The sequence below is a fragment of the Panthera pardus genome, unplaced genomic scaffold, assembly GCF_024362965.1.
Source record: "Panthera pardus isolate Hobbes unplaced genomic scaffold, ASM2436296v1 HiC_scaffold_6, whole genome shotgun sequence".
Lineage (NCBI taxonomy): Eukaryota > Metazoa > Chordata > Mammalia > Carnivora > Felidae > Panthera > Panthera pardus.
This window is the reverse complement of record NW_026526991.1, coordinates 6,815,683-6,834,060: the sequence shown is the minus strand read 5'-3', so window position 1 is coordinate 6,834,060 and position 18,378 is coordinate 6,815,683. Positions and strand designations below refer to the sequence as shown.

The 18,378-nt window shown below is 62.6% G+C and overlaps 1 protein-coding gene across 6 annotated transcripts in view; it reads left to right on the top strand.

Annotated features, from left to right (window-relative positions):
- Positions 1-18,378, top strand: part of WNT7B (Wnt family member 7B) — a 49,374-nt gene that overhangs the window by 19,881 nt on the left and 11,115 nt on the right. For 4 of the 6 annotated variants that reach the window (XM_053895184.1, XM_019447202.2, XM_019447200.2 and 1 more), the window contains exon 2: positions 4,109-4,335. In XM_053895184.1, coding sequence (XP_053751159.1) covers positions 4,109-4,335 — 227 coding nt within the window. The remainder of the gene's footprint in view (positions 1-4,108; positions 4,336-18,378) is intronic. The other 2 variants (XM_019447203.2, XM_019447199.2) reach the window with 1 other exon arrangement.

Here is an 18,378-nt window from a genome sequence, read left to right as displayed (position 1 = left end):
TGAGTGACCTTGGAGGATTTCAAGCAAGGGAAGGACGTGAAGCTGTGTTTGGGGACCGGCACTTGTCGTGCACCTGCCGTGTGCGGGGCTCTGGACCCCAGCGCCGCCTTCCCCTGAGTTCTGGAAGCAGACACCGGGCTCTGAGCCTGGCTGTGCAGCCTCAGGCACGGCCCCCAGCCTCTCTGAGCTGCGGTCTGCACATCTGTGACACGGGGACGCTGGGAGGGCACTGAGACCCAGCAGAGGCCCGTGTTGCCCAAGATGGGCGTTCGGAGTAAGTGTATTTACTACTGTTAGTGGAGAAACGATTTCTGAATTAGCAACCACATCTGATTGTTTATGCTCCTGGCACAAAATAGATTCCCTGATGCCTTTGCTCCGCCTTTGACCCATGCGCTGGCTGCTGGGGGGTGGCTGGGGGCTCTCGTGTCCCCTACTCACGTCCTGGGAAGCGTACAGGCGGGGATCAGCCAGGCAAGGCCCCTCTCGTCCCCTTCTACCCATCCCACCTGTCCAAGGGTGCAGAAGTCCCGCATATACGTAGGGTTTTTAAAGCTTGTGTTCAAAGTCCACATAACATAGGGGCAGCCTGGGTGGCTCAGTCAGCCGATCATCCCCCTCCCTGCAGCCCCGGGCGACCACTGGTCTATTTTCTGTCCCTGGGGATTTACACCTGTCTTCAGGTCTTGGGGGCAAATACCAAGCAGTGGAATTGTTGGGTCCGAGGGGATTTTTGAGGCTCTTCCTGACGGCTGCCCACGTGGCCGCCGCCTCTTACGTTCCCGTCGGTGGCACACAGTTTCCCCACATCCTGCCAACACCTGTCATTTTCTGTTGTTGTGACTGAAGCCATCTCAGCGGCCGTGTGGTGGCACGTCACTGGCTTCGGTGTGCGTTTCTCTCGCGAGCGAGCGGGAGTTAGAACCTCCTCGTGTGCTGGTTGGCCGTTTATGGCTCTTTGGAGAAATAGCTATTCGAGTCCCTTGAGCATTTTGGACTTGGATTGCCTTTCTGTTATTAAGGTGGAGAAGCTCTTTTAGATGTAATCTTTGAGTATTCACTCATTTGTTCATCCATTTTGCCATTCTGCAAACACTCAGGGACAGCTACAGGGGGAGCCCCCTGCCCCCTCCCCCCGGCCCACCAAGCCCCAGATTTAGCTCTGACCTGGCCCTGCTTGTGGTCTGCTGGGAAGGCTGGCTGTGGAACCAGCCACTGTGAGCCCGTGGGGGGCGGGTGGGGGGTTGTTACTCGAGAGACAATGCCCACCACCTGCTTTCTCAGCGCCTGGGGGCCAAGGGGTGTGAGCTCAGGGGGCTTTTCCACTTGGGCACAAGGCTAGCAGAGTTTGCCAGAAAGAAAAAGGCAGAGAGACCGGCACAGGCAGGCGTGGCAGGGTGGTCGGAGGTCGGATCCCGGGGGGGCCTCTGATTCTACACCAAGGAGCCTAGGGAGCTATGGATGGTCTCTGAGCAGGGGAGTGACATGGCCAGACCTGGGTGCTGGCAGGGGGCTTTGGGGGCTCCTGGAGATGGGAGACCAGGGCTGCAACATCTGCGTCGGCCCCTGGGATCCCCCCCTCCGCCCACTGGGGATCCTCCCCCTCCAATTCAGAACCCATTTGTCCAAGCTCCTACCCCCAGCAGGGTTCTTACCCCAGGCAGTGAGCTTTGCAGCCTGGAGTCTGCTGGAAGACTTTGGGATTGGGGAGCTGGCTTTTAGCGTCCGGGATCCAGAGCGGGCTCCTGCCCGAGGCCTGGAGGCTGGTTCCCATCCATCTCATTTCCCCGGGTCGGTTTTCTGAGCATCTACAATTACTTTGGGCTGAATTCCCCGGATTCCAGCCCGCTCCCAGCCCAACCCGCCCAGATGATCTTCCTCCATGCCAGCCTCGGGCATTTCTGCCCATTGTGCCCGTGGGAGACCCAGGGGGGTCTTGGCCAGATTAGTGAGTGGGGCGGGCGGGCCGTGGGGATTGAGTGTCGCCGGGGCACTCTGGCTACAGCACGTGCTGCGGACTCATGCCACACGGGGACTTTCCCAGCTGGCTGTGGGTGCCTGGCTGCCCTGGAAAAACACTGACTCGTTTCTCTCAAGAAAGGGGCCGGCAGCCAGTGGGGAGGAGGAGGGAACTCAGTGGCGCTGGGAGGCCAAGGCCAGGGACATCAGCTTTGGGGAGCCCCTGGTGGTCTCCCTCATTCCCACACTTTGCCCCTCGCTAAGCAGGCCTGGTCTGCCGTCTGGAAGCTGGATGCCACTTTGAAACTCAGCCGTTGCCCAAAGGTCTGCCAAGATCACCCCCACCTCCTTCCAGCTTGCCCGCCCTCCTCCTCCGGGCGCTCGAAACCAAATAATGAGTTTTCCAGCCTCTGCGGAAGAACAGTTCGGGGGCCGCTCCGAAAGCTATACAGACTACCACGTGACCCAGCAATTCCACTCCTAAGACTGTGCCCCAGAGAAGCGGGACAGGGGCTCAGACCAAAGCTTACACGCCCATGTTCGTGGCGGTGCTGTTCGCGGTTGCCGAGAGGTGGGGAGGAGCCCCGCGTCCGCTACCTGGTGCCTGGATCCGTGCAAGGTGGTCCCTGCTTACGATGGAGAAGGATTCAGCTGTAAAAGGGCACTGGCACCTGCTGCAAGGGGCTGAAGCCGGGAAACGGGATGCTAAGTGAAAGGAACCAGCCACAAAAGGTCACACAGCGTGTGATGCCATCGATATGAAAAGTCCAGAATATGCAAATCCACAGGCACCGAAGACAGATTGGTGGTTTCAGAGCCTGGGAGAATAGAATAAGGAGTGACTGCCCAGGGGACTTGGGGTTTCTCTTTGGGGGCGGTGAAAACGTCTGGGAACACGGTAGGGAGGTGCCTGCATGGCTCACCGCTGCTGAACTGACTGCACACTTTAAAATGGGTAACGTTGGCGCCTGGGGGGCCTCAGTCAGTTGGGCGTCCGACTTCGGCTGGGGTCACGATCTCGCGGCCTGTGGGTTCGAGTCCCGCGTCGGGCTCTGTGCGGACGGCTCGGAGCCCGGAGCCTGCTTCGGATTCTGTGTCTCCCTCTCTCTCTGCCCACCCCCCCCCACCACCACACCCTGTCTCTCCCTCCTTCAAAAATAAATAAACATTAAAACAATTTTTTTTAAATGGGCAACGTTATGTGGTGTGGGTGCCACCTCCTACAACAAACACGCGGATAAACGCCTCAAGTTAGGAGACAGTGAGCCCGGCAAGTGCCCTCCTGCCCCGGACCTCAGTTCCTGGCGGGTGCCAGGTTAATTCCACAGCAGCCTCAGGGGGCCACCGGGGGGGATACGATGTTGCAGTAAAACAGCCCCACCCAGCCCAGCACACGATAGCGGCTCAATTCACATCAGCTCCTGGTCCCTCTCCTGAATCTACCCAGTGATCCAGAAGCGAGGGGACAGTCTTTCTCCCTGAGGCCGTCTGGTCTGAGCCCCTGTGGTGGTGGTGGGCTGGGAGGAGTGGATGCTTTATACTCCCATTTCATGGACGTGGATACTGAGGCTCAGAGAGGCGGCGTGCCTTCCCAGGGCTATAGATGGGCTGTAAATGGAGTCAGGAGCCTAGGGGTTTGGCTTCCAGCAGGGCCAGCCGGCTCAGCAGCCTGCCTGGGCCAGGAACCCCAGGGGGAGCCCGGGGCGTGCGAGTAGTGGGGAAGTCTGATGGTCAGCAGTTGGGGAGGCTGCGGACAGTTCGGAGCTGATGGCTGTCAAATCTCAAGCGTGAAGTTCTCGGACCCGAAGGGTCTGTGTGTCTGGTTCAGAGGCGTGGGGGCGCTGTGGTTCTTACGTTCTGGGTGACCGTTGGTTCCTGGATTTGTGACCCTGGTTCTTGTGGTCCTGAGGCTGAGAAGGCATGGGCGCGAGCGCCTTTTCAGGCTGGGATCACGCCTTGTGGTCAACGGGAAATGGCTCGTCCGGGGCAGGGATCTGTGTTTGGCTGCCCGGTGGGCAGACCTTGGCCCATGGTGGGCGCCCGGAACCCACCGGCTGGTGGCAGAGACTAAGGGAGGCGGGGCGGCAGGCAGAGGGCTCGGGGCCCCGCGCAGCCACTCACCTGCCCGTGTCCTCTCCCGTCTCCGCAGAGCGCTGTCGTCCGTCGTGGCCCTGGGAGCCAACATCATCTGCAACAAGATTCCTGGCTTGGCCCCACGGCAGCGTGCCATCTGCCAGAGCCGGCCCGATGCCATCATCGTGATCGGGGAGGGGGCGCAGATGGGCATCAACGAGTGTCAGTACCAATTCCGCTTCGGACGCTGGAACTGCTCCGCCCTGGGCGAGAAGACTGTCTTCGGGCAAGAGCTCCGAGTAGGTAAGGGCGCCTCCGGGCTTGCGGGGACCCCCCCCCCCCACCGTCAGGGCTTCAGGGCCACCCAAGGCCAGGGGAGGCCGGCCGGTGTCTTTGCGACGGGAGCTCCCTCTGCGCCCTGCTCTGCGCCTGGCCTGGGGGGCAGGGGCTCGGGACCCCAGGGTCCCCTGTGCGCGGGTGAGGGACCCCTCGCTGGGCTGTGGGGCCGGAGGGCGTCGTTCCCGCGAAGCTGTGAGCCGGCCGGCCGTGGCAGGCAGTGCAAGCGGTTAGAGCCGCATCCCGCTCGTGTGGACGCTGTGTGGACCTAGGCACACCCCTGCCTCGGTTCTGTCCCATCTGGAATGGGACAGCAGGAGTTCCCGCGTGGCGTCTGGGGGCAGGGGGCTGAGGCGAATGGTACCGTTTGTGCGGAAGGAATTTCGGGCAGAGGATGCTGTACAGGCACGTGTGGGAGCACCGAGGGAGTCTGCCAGGCTGCGGGGGAGGCTGGGCGGGCAGGGCGGGTGGAGTCGGGCTGGGGAAGGGGTTGTGCCTCCCAAGTCTGTGGGCAGTCCCACGGGTGCCATCTCACGTCCTCACAGCCCCGAGGGAGGCTCTGTGGTGACCATCTTCCAGGGAAGGAGACTGAGGCCCAGGGAAGGGCTTAAAGGGAGACGTGGGACCTCCAGAGCTCGACCTAGATCGGAAACCGGCTGTGTGACCCTGGGCCTGGCGCTCGGGACCTCAGAGCCCTTATTTGCGACACGAGCTCCGAGCGGGCGGGCCCTCCCCTGGGTCCCTAGCACCCCTCCGGGGCCTGCGTCCCGTGGGTTCGATACACAGCTGTCGAACAGGCGAGGGTGCGGAGGTGATGCAACCTGCCTTCCAGGAGGGGCAGATGGGGGAGCGATAACTTGGGGGGCACAGCGCCAGACATGCAGGGGGGCCCTGTTGTTTCAGACCCCAGCCTGCAGGCTCAGCACGTCCTTCCGATCCCAGTGGGCCGAGGAGCCACAGCTGCCGGGACCCGGGCCAGAGCCAAGCTGTGCAGGGCTTGGAGCGCCTGGCGTAGGGCTGGGGGTGGCGCAGGGGAAAGCCCCCGGGGCCCCTTTGTGGTGAGCAGCCTGTGGGTGGCACCTGGCACAGGCAGGAGGGTGGCACCACCCCCTCCCTGGGGCCCCACCACCCAAGTGCAGCTCCCGGCCCGTTGGGGAGGGAGGAGTGCCCGGCCCATCCCCCGCAGTGGGGAGGGCGTCGGCCCGGGACCTGCTTTGTGCTAGGTGCCCGCTTGCCTCTCTGGCCCCCCACCCCCCCATAGGTGCCTCCTTGCCTATCTGGCCCCCCATCCCCCCGCCAGGTGCCTGCTTGCCTATCTGGCCCCCTGTGCCCCCCCAGGTGCACTCTTGCCTATCTGGCCCCCTGTGCCCCCCCCAGGTGCCCGCTTGCCTATCTGGCCCCCCATCCCCCCGCCAGGTGCCTGCTTGCCTATCTGGCCCCCCACCCCCCCCACCCACGTACCTGCTTGCCTATCTGGCCCCCCACCCCCCCAGGTGCCCGCTTGCCCATCTGGCCCCCCCACCCCCCCGCCAGGTGCCCACTTGCCTATCTGGCCCCCTGTGCCCCCCCCAGGTGCCTCCTTGCCTATTTGGCCCCCACCCCCCCGAGGTGCCTGCTTGCCTATCTGGCCCCCCACCCCCCAGGTGCCCGCTTGCTCATCTGGCCCCCCATCCCCCCACCAGGTGCCCGCTTGCCTATCTGGCCCCCTCTGCCCCCCCCAGGTGCCTCCTTGCCTATCTGGCCCCCCACCCCCCCATAGGTGCCTCCTTGCCTATCTGGCCCCCCCATGCCCCCCCAGGTGCCTCCTTGCCTATCTGGCCCCCCATCCCCCCGCCAGGTGCCTGCTTGCCTATCTGGCCCCCTGTGCCCCCCCAGGTGCACTCTTGCCTATCTGGCCCTTGTGCCCCCCCCAGGTGCCCGCTTGCCCATCTGGCCCCCCATCCCCCCACCAGGTGCCCGCTTGCCTATCTGGCCCCCTCTGCCCCCCCACCAGGTGCCTCCTTGCCTATTTGGCCCCCCACCCCCCTCCCCGAGACTCCAGGCTCCAAGGTGGCTGTGAGCACCGCCCCCTCCCCGCACAGCCAGCTGGGTGGTTGCCTGCGGCCACACGGTCTGCACTCGGCAGAGCTGGGTTCAGCCAGGTTCTCATCCGCCACCCTGTTAATCCTCACTTCTTCACTGTGCAGAGACGGGCACAGGAGATGTTCCTGGGGCTTGGACTTCCTTTGGGGCCACCAGACACGGGCGGTGACGGGCACGTGGCTTCTTCTCAGGTCAGGTGCCAGGGCAGTGCCTGGCGATGCACTACAAATGCCCATAAAAAGGCCACGGGGAGCGACGTTGGCCCCAGCAGTGACCCGGGCCCCCCCCCCCCCCCATGGCGCACACTGTCAGTGCCCACCCGGGTGACCTTTACTGGCCGTCACATGTCCCCTGGATCACGGCTAACAGCTCATAGCTGTTCCTTCTCGGAGACCAGCCCTTGGTCCAACAGGAGCCCGCGAGGGTTTGCAGTCACTTCGCCCCTGGGGCTGCTCACGGGGGGCCATCCAGCAAGGGGGACCCATGGGAACCTCTGGCCCGACATGCTCAGCATCTTGTTGCTTAAGTCTGCCGTCCCCAGCCTTCCCCCTGACCTGTGCACCTGTCGTCTTCTGCAGAAACCTGGCGTTGTTTCCTCGTCCATCCCTCCACCCTGCCCCACGGCCACTGTGGGGCCTGCCTCGCTGGCCCTCCCCCGGCAACCGTCAGTGCCTCCTCCTGCCTCCCTTCCAGCCCTGGTCATGCCATGTCACTCCCTTCCTCCAAAACCTGCAGTAGCTCCCTATTGCCCCAGGATAAAATTAACTCCTTAGCTTGGAGTCTGAGTGGCCCCTGTCTTACATCACCCTCACCTCTCCGCATCCCTTCTAGAAACCAGAGCTTCAGCCTGGCTCACTTCCTCCTCTTCCCAGAGCGTGCCAACCCTTTCCTCCTCTGGGACTTTGCCCCCACTGCCCGTAGCCCTGGAAGGCCCTTCCCCTCTGCTCTGCTTGCATCTGGTTTCCCTGGAGAACGCCCTCTCACCCCTCCCTGGCTTTTCCTGTCCACAGCCCGGCCACGCTCACGTCCTGGGGCTTTGTCCTCAGAGCCTGTCAGCCCTGGGCCCGCTCAGCACCTGCCTCAGGCTCTCCCTTCGCTCTGCCCCAGGGGTGGGAGGGGTGGGCTTCCTACCGGCGGGGCTGAGGCCTCTCGCCCTCCCCGGCTCCAGGCTGCGCCTTGCGAAGGCCCAGCTCCCTTTTCAGCCAGGAGGGCTCGGCTGCTGGGAGTCACGAGCAGGAAGCGGGGCCGGGTGGCAAAGCCAGCCCATGTCAGAGGCATGCGGCTGCCCCGGGCACGAGATGGGAGACGGGCCATGAGTTGGCAGGCAGCCGGGGGCACTCGTGGGAGCAGCCACTCAAGCGGTGCCAATTAATGATTGGCCCCGAGAGGGGGAATGGCCTGGGTGGGTGGGACGGCCCCCTTCAGGCCTTGCCTGTGACCTTGGGCCATGCCTAAATCTTGAGAGCTGAAGGGAAACCCCTTAATAGGCAAATGAACCCCTGTGCCAAGGTCCCATCCCTTCTCCGGCACCTGGTGCCGTTGCTTGTATACCTCCAGGGACGAGGAGCTCACTACTCGCTACTAGATAGGTCTTTCTTACGATGCCACTGCCCTGGTTTCACCCTGGGACCCTCCAGGTGCCTCTGTTGCTCTGCTCCCTTCAGGGAGTCAGGACCCACACGTGGTGTCACCTCATGTCTGGGGGCCTCCACCCTCTGGCAGCCCAAGCCCACCCCAGGCCTATTTCCTCAGTGATTAAGCGATGCTTGTGGCCTGGTCTCTTCTGTTAACTGGCAATGAGCTTGGGGGGTGGTGCGGATGGGGTAGGGGACACCACGCGAGAGTTGTGGGGGGAGCCTTGTATTCCGGGGATGCTTGTTAGAAACTTGGGCTCCTGGTGACCCCGGGCAAGGCAGGGCCTCTCTCACAGGCAAGCACCGTAGTCGAGTCGGGACTGTTGACAAGGGCTCCCCTGACAGGGTGACGGTAAGCTGAGACCCAGGAGAGAATCAGAGTGACCCAGACTGGCCTGGGGTGAGCACGGGGAAGGCGGTTCCGGGCGGAGGGAACAGCAAGTGCCAAGGCACAGAGGCCACAAAGGGGATGGTATTTCCCAGGGACGCCGGGAGGGTGAACCAGAGGGGGGGGAGACCTGAGGCTAAAGGAGGGGACAGGCTGGGTGGGGCGCAGTGAACCCGAGGGCCCCACAGAAGGCACGGAAGTCTCTGAGCAGGAGAGGGACTTCCCTCGAACCCTGGCTCCCTCCAGCCACTGCCCCACCCCCAGCCTGAGCCCGGAGCCCCTCGGGACCCGCGGGCACAGGGCATGGTGGCCGCGGCTGTGTGCACTCCAGCCCCCGCACCCCACCCCCCCAGCTGCCATGGAACACTGAATCGCGCCCATCGTGTGCAGCCTCAGACATGACCAGGCATAGGGGCCGCCCCTAATCCTGGCTCACGTGCTGCCTGGGGCTGGCAGCTTGCTTTGCGGTAGGGACTCAGCAAAGGCCGTCGGCTCCTGGACAGTCCGAGGGGGCGAAGTGACTTACCTCTGACAGATGAGGGTCTCTAGGCTTCCAAATCAGCCACCGGCGGGATCCTTGGAGAAGAGGCTGACCTCCAGGCCCCCCCTTGCCTGGGGTGCTGCTGACCAGGCCCAGGGGGAGATGTGACATTGGTTCCCAGGAGGGACGAGGGCTCCCGGGCCGCCGCTGGCCGGGAGCCCTGGAAATAGGGTGCGTGCCAACCGCGATGTGCCATACGTGTGAGATACACGACAGATTTTGGAGGCTTCAACAGAAAAAGCGAGTAAAATACCTCTTTAATACTCTCTGCAATGATCACATGATACAGTGGTGATCCTTGGATATATTGGCTAAATAAACTCGTCACTAAAACGAAGTTCACCCCGGTATTCTCACTCTTCTTAAATGTCCTGTGGGGCTTCCGGGAGATTTCTGCTGGGCGGCCCTGCTCTCGACCGCACGCCTGTCAGCGGCACGACAGTCCCCGGGGTCAGCGGGGCAGGCCCGGACAGGTGAACCCAGATCTGACCGTCTCCTCCCAGGAGAGTGTCCTTCATCTCGGGGTGGGGGAGGGGGGAGCCCGGGGGGTGGTGGTGGTCCGAGGGCAGAAGGTCACTCGTCACCTGCTTCCTAGGGTGGTGCAGGAGTGTGAGGTTGGCAGCCCCTGGTGTTGAGCCTGCATGCATTGAGTGCCTGCTGTATGCCACTTCTGGGGCGGGGCGCCGGGAGGCACAGTGAAGGCCACCAGCCCCGCTCCTGGAAACTCGTGCCCAGGCTGCTTCTCGGGTCCCGTGGTGCAACCTGGGGCACAGACTCGCGCTCTCTAGGTCTGTTTACCTGCCCATTCCAGGGGCTGAGGCTGGGGTCAGGCCTCTGCCAAGACTTAGGGTCTCTCTTCAGAACGGGGGGCAGGAAAACCCTCTACTTCCTCAATGCTCATGCTGGGGTTCTGCCCAAGGGTCTTGTGGACAGGGAATCCAGGGCTCTGGCCCACTGAGGCAGGACACAGATAACAGGGTGGGGGGGCCTTCACCCTTGGCCTCCGAGGGACATGGCCTGGCCGGACCTCAGCAGGTCTCCAAGCTTCCTGCTGCCGAGGAGAATCACTTCTGTTCTACTGTCCGTGCACCATAGACGGGGACACTGAGGCTCCCAGGAGGCTAATGTCTCACCCAAGGTCACACACCGCTAAGGCCTAGAGATTTATTAATTAAAAAAATTCTTTTTGATGTTTATTTAATTTTGAAAGAGACAGAGTGCGAGCAGGGGAGGGGCAGAGCGAGAGGGAGACGCGGAATCCGAAGCGGGCTCCAGGCTCTGAGCTGTCAGCACAGAGCCCGACGTGGGGCTCGAACTCACAGACCCAGAGATCGTGACCTGAGCTGAAGTCAGGCGGGATGCTTAACTGACTGAGCCCCCCGGGCGCCCCAGGCCTAGAGATGTGATTCAGCAGTCCAGCACTGTGCACCAGCAGGGGTCCAGTTGCCAGGGGGCCGTAGCATAGCCCAGAGGGGCAGGGGCTCTCATTCCACGGTGTCCCCACGCATAAGCCATTGTTGATTTGCCCCAAGCAAAGGACCAAGGAACTTTCGAGGGCAGTCTGTCTGAGGCTGACCTCCCTAACGAGAGGGGCTACCAGAAGCCAGGGCTGCAGGAGAGGCCGTCCCAGCGTCCCCAGAGCTCTGAGTGGGGGGGTAGAAGCTCCTGGAAGGCCATCCCAGCTTGGGACACGGATCCCGGGGCTCGGGCTCATGCTGGCCCTAAGCCAGGCTCTGCCCACTCTGGGCCTGGCGACCCCCTGCCCAGCTGGAGCGTGACCCACCGCAGGGCTGCTGCGTGGCGTGCGAGGGCCTCACTGGGTCAGAACAAAGGCCCGGCGTGTTCGGACCTGGCAGGACGTTTTCCAGTGCTCTGTTTATGACAACGGCAGAGAAGAGCTTAGTGCGGAGACACTGACTCAGCCACAGGTGAGCTGGGGTGGGGGCCGGGGCGGGGCCAGAAGGAGACAGAGGGACAGATGGGGACAGAGGAGGAGAGAGAGAGAGAGAGAGAGGAACAGAGAAAGACAGACAGACATACAGAAAGAGGGACAGAGAGAGGGCCACAGAAACACACACAGAGAACGCGCGCCCGCCCACGGCTTCAACACAGGCTGCACCCACCCACGCAGCCGTGCCAGGCCCGGGGTCTAGGCCCATCCTGACATGAATCATAAAAGCAGCCCACGTGCGTTGGGCCCTTCCTGCGTCCCAGCTGCTCTGAGCCCTCCCTCCGTGGCACTCACTCACTCCCGCTGCCTGGACCCTGCAAGGTGGAGGCCTCCTCACCTCCCCTTAACAGGCGCAGAAACAGGCACCTGCCTGGCCGTCACGGGGCAGAGCCCGGATCCCGCCCGGGTGGTCCAGGCCGGGCCCCCACGGAAACCCCAGGCCGGGCCGGGGGAGGGGAGGCTGGTGGGCCAGGGTTCTGGGCTTCCCGTTCTTCAAGTGCACAAATAGGGTTCGGGACCTCGCTGGGCTTGGAGGCATCTCTGGGCTCGCCTGACACCCGCTGTCCCTGCTTCCTGCAGGAACCACCTCCCCGCCCCCCAGCCGGGCCGGGATACACCTCAGGCAGGGAGTTAGATGCTCAGGGCCGGTGGCTGAGCACGGTCTGGGGCCAAGGGACCAGGGAGGCTCACCAGCCCCACCCCGGTCCCTGGGCTTCCCCCCCTGCCCCCCAGTTCCTATGCTCCCTAAAACCTGGACATGGGCAGTGCACCTGCTTGCCTGAGTGACGCCGGGAGCTCCCAGTTTGGCTTAGGGTGTCTTCTCGCCTCCCGGGCCTCAATCTCTCCACCCATAAATTGGGTGTGTGTGGGGGGGCAATGCTTTCACCCCACTTCTAGGCTTATGAGGGGCTGCGGGCGGGTTGGGGTGGGAGTGGGAACTCAGATGCCCTCACCAGTTGGCAGCGTCCCACTGGCCAGGCCTCAGGTCTGGCGGACTTGGGGACCACTCCATCCCACGTCCTTTCCCCACCTCAGCCCCAGCAGCCCTGTTCTGAGGTTTAGAACCCACGGCACTGGCCTCACTTTCGTGTTACATGGGGAAACTGAGGCTAGGAGAACGGAGGACTGGGGAGGGTCACCCGGGACCCCGGTCCCGTCTGGGTTGGCCCCCGTGATGGTGATCAGCAGGGCCGGGGGACTCCCAGGCAGGGCCTGAGTGCCCGGCGTCCCCTGCCTCCCTTCTGCTGTGCCCCGGGGAACCCCAAACTGCCTGTGGCCAAAGGCAGTGCCTCGATTTCCCCCAAACCTGATCCTTTCCACCACTCTCTTGGTAACAGCCCCGCCAGATGCCCGGGCCCCACATCGGGAGACTTTCCACCTGCTAGACCTGTTGGTTCTACCCTTAGACTGTGTCCCAACCAAGCCCGGCCACCGTCACCTCCTCCGCCTGGCAGGCCACCAGTGTTTCTTACCCCGCCCCTTGTGCCCTGCTCCCACCGTGCTGCCCACAGTCAGCCGGAGGGGCCTTTTAAAAAGTCGTTCGTAGGGTCACCCTCCAGGGGCTCCTCCTCTTCTTAAAGTCCAGCCCCCTCCCCAAGGGCTCCCCAAGTCGACGCAGTGCAACCTCATGCTTCACACTCTCTGTGGGGTTGGACCACTCATGCTCTCCTCGTTCCTTTCTCAGGGACTTAGCATTGCAGTGTCCTCTACCTGCACACTGTTCCCTGTTGTGTGTGTGTGTGGCTCATGTCTCTTGCCACGCCCTCCCCGGTCACCCCCCAGTCACCTGTCCTGCTGACCCTCCATGGTTCTGACCCTGGGCTCCAGCCCATACTCTCAGGGAACCCCCTCCCAGATTGTCGGCCCCCTGGCTGTGCACTTGGTCTTGGGCCGGGGGATGGGTGGGGGCTGAAGGCCTCGCCTCCAGGGCTCTGGGGGTTTGGCCAGGAGGGCAGGCTGTGGTCAGTGTTGAGGGTGCCGGATGGTAACAGAGAAAGCAAGGGCTGACGTTGGCCAGCCCGGGTCCCAGGCACTGTCGGCAGGACGCGAGGCAGGACAGAGCACGTCGCTGCCTGGCAGATGGGGACTAGTCTGAGCATGACTGTGGGGTCCCGAGTGAGATCTCAGCTCTGTAGCTGGCCTGCTGTGTGACCTTGGGCCAGTCACCTGCCTCCTCTGAGCCCAGCATCCTGAGAGTGTTAAAGCAGAGGACAGGTTGTATGCAGTCCGCTAAAACCCATCAAGTGCTGTATGTTTTTACGACAGCCTGTTGAGGTAGAATTCACGGAGCCCACAATTCATCCACGTAAGTGTCCCATTCCGTGGTTTCTAGTCTGAATGCAGAGTTGTGCACAATCGTAGAACATTTTTAGCACCCCAAAAGGAAGCCGTGCACCCCTCAGCGATCACCCTCCAAGCCCCCGGCCTTTGACCAACACTCATCTGCTTCCTGTCCCCATGGACTGACCTATGCTGGCCATTTCATATCCCCGGGATCATGCAATAAATACGTGGCCTTTTGTGGCTGGTGTCTTTCACTCAGTACGTGTTTTCAAGGCTCCTCCGTGTTGTCGGGGTTTGAGTCTTTTCGTGGCTGAGGACTATTCCGTCACGTGGCTGGACCACCTCTTGCTCATCCATTCGTCGCCGCTGGACGTTGGGGTCACTCCCGCTCCGGGGCTGTCATAAATAACCCTGCCGTGTTTACGTAAAAGCTGCTGTGTGGACACACGTGTTCACTTCTCTTGGTACCCTGCAGGGGAATTTCTGGTTCTGTAGTAATTCTATGATTAACTTTCATCTTTTGTAAAGTTTATTTATTTATTTTGAGGGGGGGGGGGGGGCGGGGGGGGAGAAGGCACGCAGGGGAGCGGCAGAGAGACGGGGAGAGAATCCCAAGCAAGCTCCGTGCTGCCAGAGCAGAGCCCGATGCGAGGTTGGATCCCACGAACCGTGAGACCGAGAGTGGGGCGCTCAACCGACAGCCGCCCAGCCCCCACCCCGCTTTTGAGGAGCCGGCAGACGGTTCTCCACAGGGGCTGCCGTGTTCTTCGCTCCCCGTGGCAGCGTGTGAGGGTCGATGTGTCCTCATCCTCGCTGACTTCTGTTTGTCTTTATTTTCGCCATCCTGGCGGGGGTGGCCTGGCACCTCGCTGTGGTTTTGACCTGCATTTCCGTGACGGCTGACGATGTGGAGCGTCTTTTCGCGTGTTATTGGCTGGTTTTATATCGTCTTTGGAGAAATGTCTCTTCCGATCCTTCGCCCGTTGTGACTTGGGCTATTGGCCCGTTTTACTCTTGTGTCGTAGAAAACGCCATATTGTTTTATGAAGGCCAAGTACAGGTGGGCCGACAGGCAAGGTGATCTGAACCGTGTTGGCCACGAGCACGGGACGTGCACAGGTGCACACGCTCGCTCACACCCACGGGAACCGCATTCACGTGTAAGCCTGGGTGTATGCCCACGGCCACACGCGTGTGCGCACACGCACACGGAGATTCCACGTGTGGCACGCCTCTGGCTCAGCCACTTGGCCGTTTTGGAGCAATTATCTTCATTTTGCAGGTGAGGAAGTGGAGACAGGGACTGGTCTCCTTGACTGGTCCAAGGCCCCCCAACTGGCCAATCTTAGGGTCCAGACTTGGACTCCAGGTGCCAGACTCTGAGCCTCCCCTCTGGGGCTGTGTGTGGCCCCAGACTTTTGGCCTCACCTCAGTCACTTCAGAACATCCAGTATGGGCTCCACTCCCTGAGCTGCTGGGTGACACGGGACAGCACACTGTCCCTGGCTGGGCCTCAGGTTCCTTGCTGGGGACAGACAGATAGTGCTGGAGGGGTCTTAGCTCTGAGGTCCCAGAGTCTCGGCTTCCCTTCTCAGAAGGAGCCAAGTGCATTTCCTACCTGCTTCCCCCGGCCTGCAGTCAATCAGGTCATTATGAGCTCAATTGTGGTCTTCAAAAAATAGTACGCCAGGGCCCTGGGGACGCCAGGAACTGGCAAGTAGCTTTGAGGGGACAGCGAGGGGAACGCACGGGGCATATGGAGGAGGGGTTTAGCCCTGCTCTCCCCTGGAGGGTGGGGTAGCTCTGTTCTGCCCGCCTTCCCGATTTGCTCAGGAGGGGACATCCGTCCCCTCCAGGAGCTGCTCGCAAAGATCTGCCTGGTGTCCAGTGTCCTCCTCTGGGTCAGGGCGAGGATTGACGGGAGGGACTAAGTCTGCTAGGCCCTGGGCCTGGTGGTCTGGCTGGCACCGTGAGGGCATGGGGCAGGCAGGAGGCTGCTTCTGCTCTCTCTGAGCCTGGCGCCCAGCAGGGTCAGGGAGGGCTTGACCTTGAACAACCTATAGGAAAGAAGGCATAGAGGTGCGTAGTCCCCGAGGGGCCCGGTGCCTCAGTTTGCCCACGTGGCAGCGGTTTCTGAAGGCTGTGCTGCTCTGGACATTGGGGATTTATCCAGAATATGCGTGGAGGGAGCAGCTGGGCAGGCCCGGCTGGGTCGGCCCCAGGGAGGAAGCCAGAGTGATGCCTGGGCCCATCCTGGGAGCCCTGGGCTTTCCCTGCTCAACCCCGCCGCCTGAGTCCTGCTCACCGTTTGGTGACGTGAGGGCAATGGCCGTTTGTCCTATTTGCTCTAGGGGCCAGGGCGTGGAGCGGGTGAGAACTGTAAGCCCCACTTGGTAAATGGGGACACAGGCTCAGAGAGGGTTTGTGACTGGCCTGGAGCCACACAGCAGATATGGCTTCAGGTCCAGTGCCCTCCTGCCTGTTCCACCCTCCATGTCCTGCTTTGCTGAAACCTTGGGCCCTACGGGGCTAACGGTTCTTGCCTTGACCTTCCAGGCCCCAAGAACGGACTGGCCAGGAAACAGCGGGCCCTGCGTCAGGGGCTGTGCGCGCAGGGACCCACCCGGGGCTCATGAGGCCCCGACTGGGGTGGGGGGTGGCCGATGTGCCGCCTGCCTGTCTCCGGCGTTTTCCAGGGATACTGCTGGATGCCGATGCTGGCTCCAGTGTCTGAGGGTGCAGATCCATGCTGGGGTGGGCTCTGGACCCCCGGAGGGCCCCCCAGGCCTCCCGAGACTGAAGTGTGCCGGACCCAAGGAGACCAGGTCTCCATCACGGGACACAACTGAGCTCAGACGGCCACTGCCGCCATCACCTGGAGCGGAGTGCTTCCCGCCCCGACGCTGGCTCCGTGTCGCCACCCTTGAGATGGTCTGAGCAAGGGCACTGATTTCACGGGGCAGCTGCGGGGATAAGAGAAGGCAAGGATGCAAGGCACCCAGCCCCAGACCTGCTGGTGTGCGGGGCCCGGGGACAAGGCTGGGGGTACGCAAAGTAATCAGACATGGGTCCCGCCCACCGTCCCGACAGCCCAAGGGCGCCTGGCAAGAGCCCAGAGGAGGGTGAGGGCGACTCACCCTGACGGGGTCTAGGCAGCAGGGGCATCCCAGCCGTGTCCAGAGCGCCGGAAGCTGCGTGCGGACCCAGGGGAACCGGGGTGGGCGCTCCGGGCAGGAGTGGGCGGGCGCCCAGCTGGGTGGGCATCACGAACCAGGGCGCGGGTGGTGAGTGCAGTGAGTCGCGCGTGTCCCCAGGTGGGGGGGTCATTTGGCCCTGGGCCCAGCGAGCCTTCGGGGAATGGTAGGCGGGGATGGGTGGGGTCAGGCCCCGGGGGCTTGAGGTCATCTCACAAGTCTGGGGAGCCACCAGTGGTACCTGAGCTGGGCCCACAGGTTTGAGGGGCTTGTCCCCCACCTGTTCTCACCCTGAAGGAGGACTGCAGGCAGTGCCCCTGGGGCTCGCGGGATGGCCCCGGGAGTGACCTCGGGAGGGGGCTGCCCCCCCATCCGGGTCTGCAGAATAGCGCGGTGATGCCCCCACCCCCGTGGGGCCGCGTGGGAATGACACGAGGTGTGTGCGTGCAGAACACGGGTGCCACAAAGCCCCCGATCCAAGACCCAACGTCACCCTCCGCGATTCTCCCCAAACTACCCCTCGCCTGGCCCCCCCGCCCCGCCCCCGATCGCCTCCCCTTGCCTTCGTGGCGAGACAGGGTTTGGCCCATTAGAACCAAATAAAAAAGGAATTAGCGGGAGTGGCCGCCCCGAGGGGCCTAAAGCAGGTGACGCCAGGAGCTGGCACAAAGGACGGAAGGGAGGCTTTCGAGAAATGTCCTCCAGGTGCACGGGCCCGGCCTCCATGCCTGCTTGCCTGCTTGGGGACTTCAGGACAGCAGGACGTGTCGCATTTTGCGCAGGGGAGGGCCGGGTGGCAGGTTCCGGGGCCTCGGCGGGGAGCGCCCACGCCATCCTGGCTCGGGCAAGGCCTGGCTGTGGGACTTGGGACTCCATCCGCAGGCCTCCTGGTGCGACTGAACAGTCCTTTCACCCCCACCTCCTGGGCGCCTCGCTCTCGACGTGCCCTCTGCGAGGCCAGCTCCCGCCCCGCGTTCACCTGCCGGCCACACGCTGAGTCCCAAGGGCCACGGAGGGTCCAAACGCCTCGCCCCGGGGGCTGCGTGTGCCTCTTCCGCCCCAAGTCCCTCAGCGGCAAAGAGACCAGGCTGAGCCCCAGGCCCCACGTCCCTCCCTCTGCCCCTCGGGGCTTTGATGCTACTGCCTGCGTTCAGACCCTGCTCCGGCCGCTAAGCCCTAGTTCAACAGCCTCTCTGTGCCTCGGTCTGCTCACCCGTGGGATGGGCCCGTGACGAGCCTGCCTCGCACGACTGTCTGGGAGCTCAGGGAGGACATACGTGGGGGTGAGGGTGTTTGGTAGGCGGCGGGAGCTGGCAGGTGACAGCGGGGATGAAGGAGGCCTGGCTCCGCTGACCCGCTTTGCTGAACGGTTCCAGTAGCCAGAGCAGGCTCTGGCCGCCCTCACCTGGCTCCCCCGGGCCTCGACGGCCTCTTTTCTCCTTACTCTTGAGCTCACACTTCTAGCATCAGACCAGCAAACGATTTCTTCTTTTTTTAAGTTTTTATTTGTTTATTTGGAGAGAGAGAGAGAGAGAGAGAGGAGGAGAGGGGCAGAGAGAGAGGGAGAGAGAGAATCCCAAACAGGTTCCATCCCGGCGACACTCGGGGCTCCAACTCACAAACCATGAGATCACGACCTGAGCCGAAGCTGGATGCTTAACCGACTGAGCCGCCCAGGTTTCCCCCCCTCCTTTTTTTTTTAATGTTTATTTATCTATTTTTGGTGGGGGAGGGGCAGAAGGAGAGAGAGAGAATTCTAGGCAGGCTGCATGCTCAGATTGGAGCCTGACAGGAGGCTTGGTCTCATGATTGAGAGATCATGGCCTGAGCTGAACTCAAGAGTCAGACCTCAACTGACCGAGTCACCCAGGCGCCCTCAGCAAACTGTTTTGCACCTTGGACCTTTGCTCCTGCTGTGCCCACCGCCAGGAGCACAC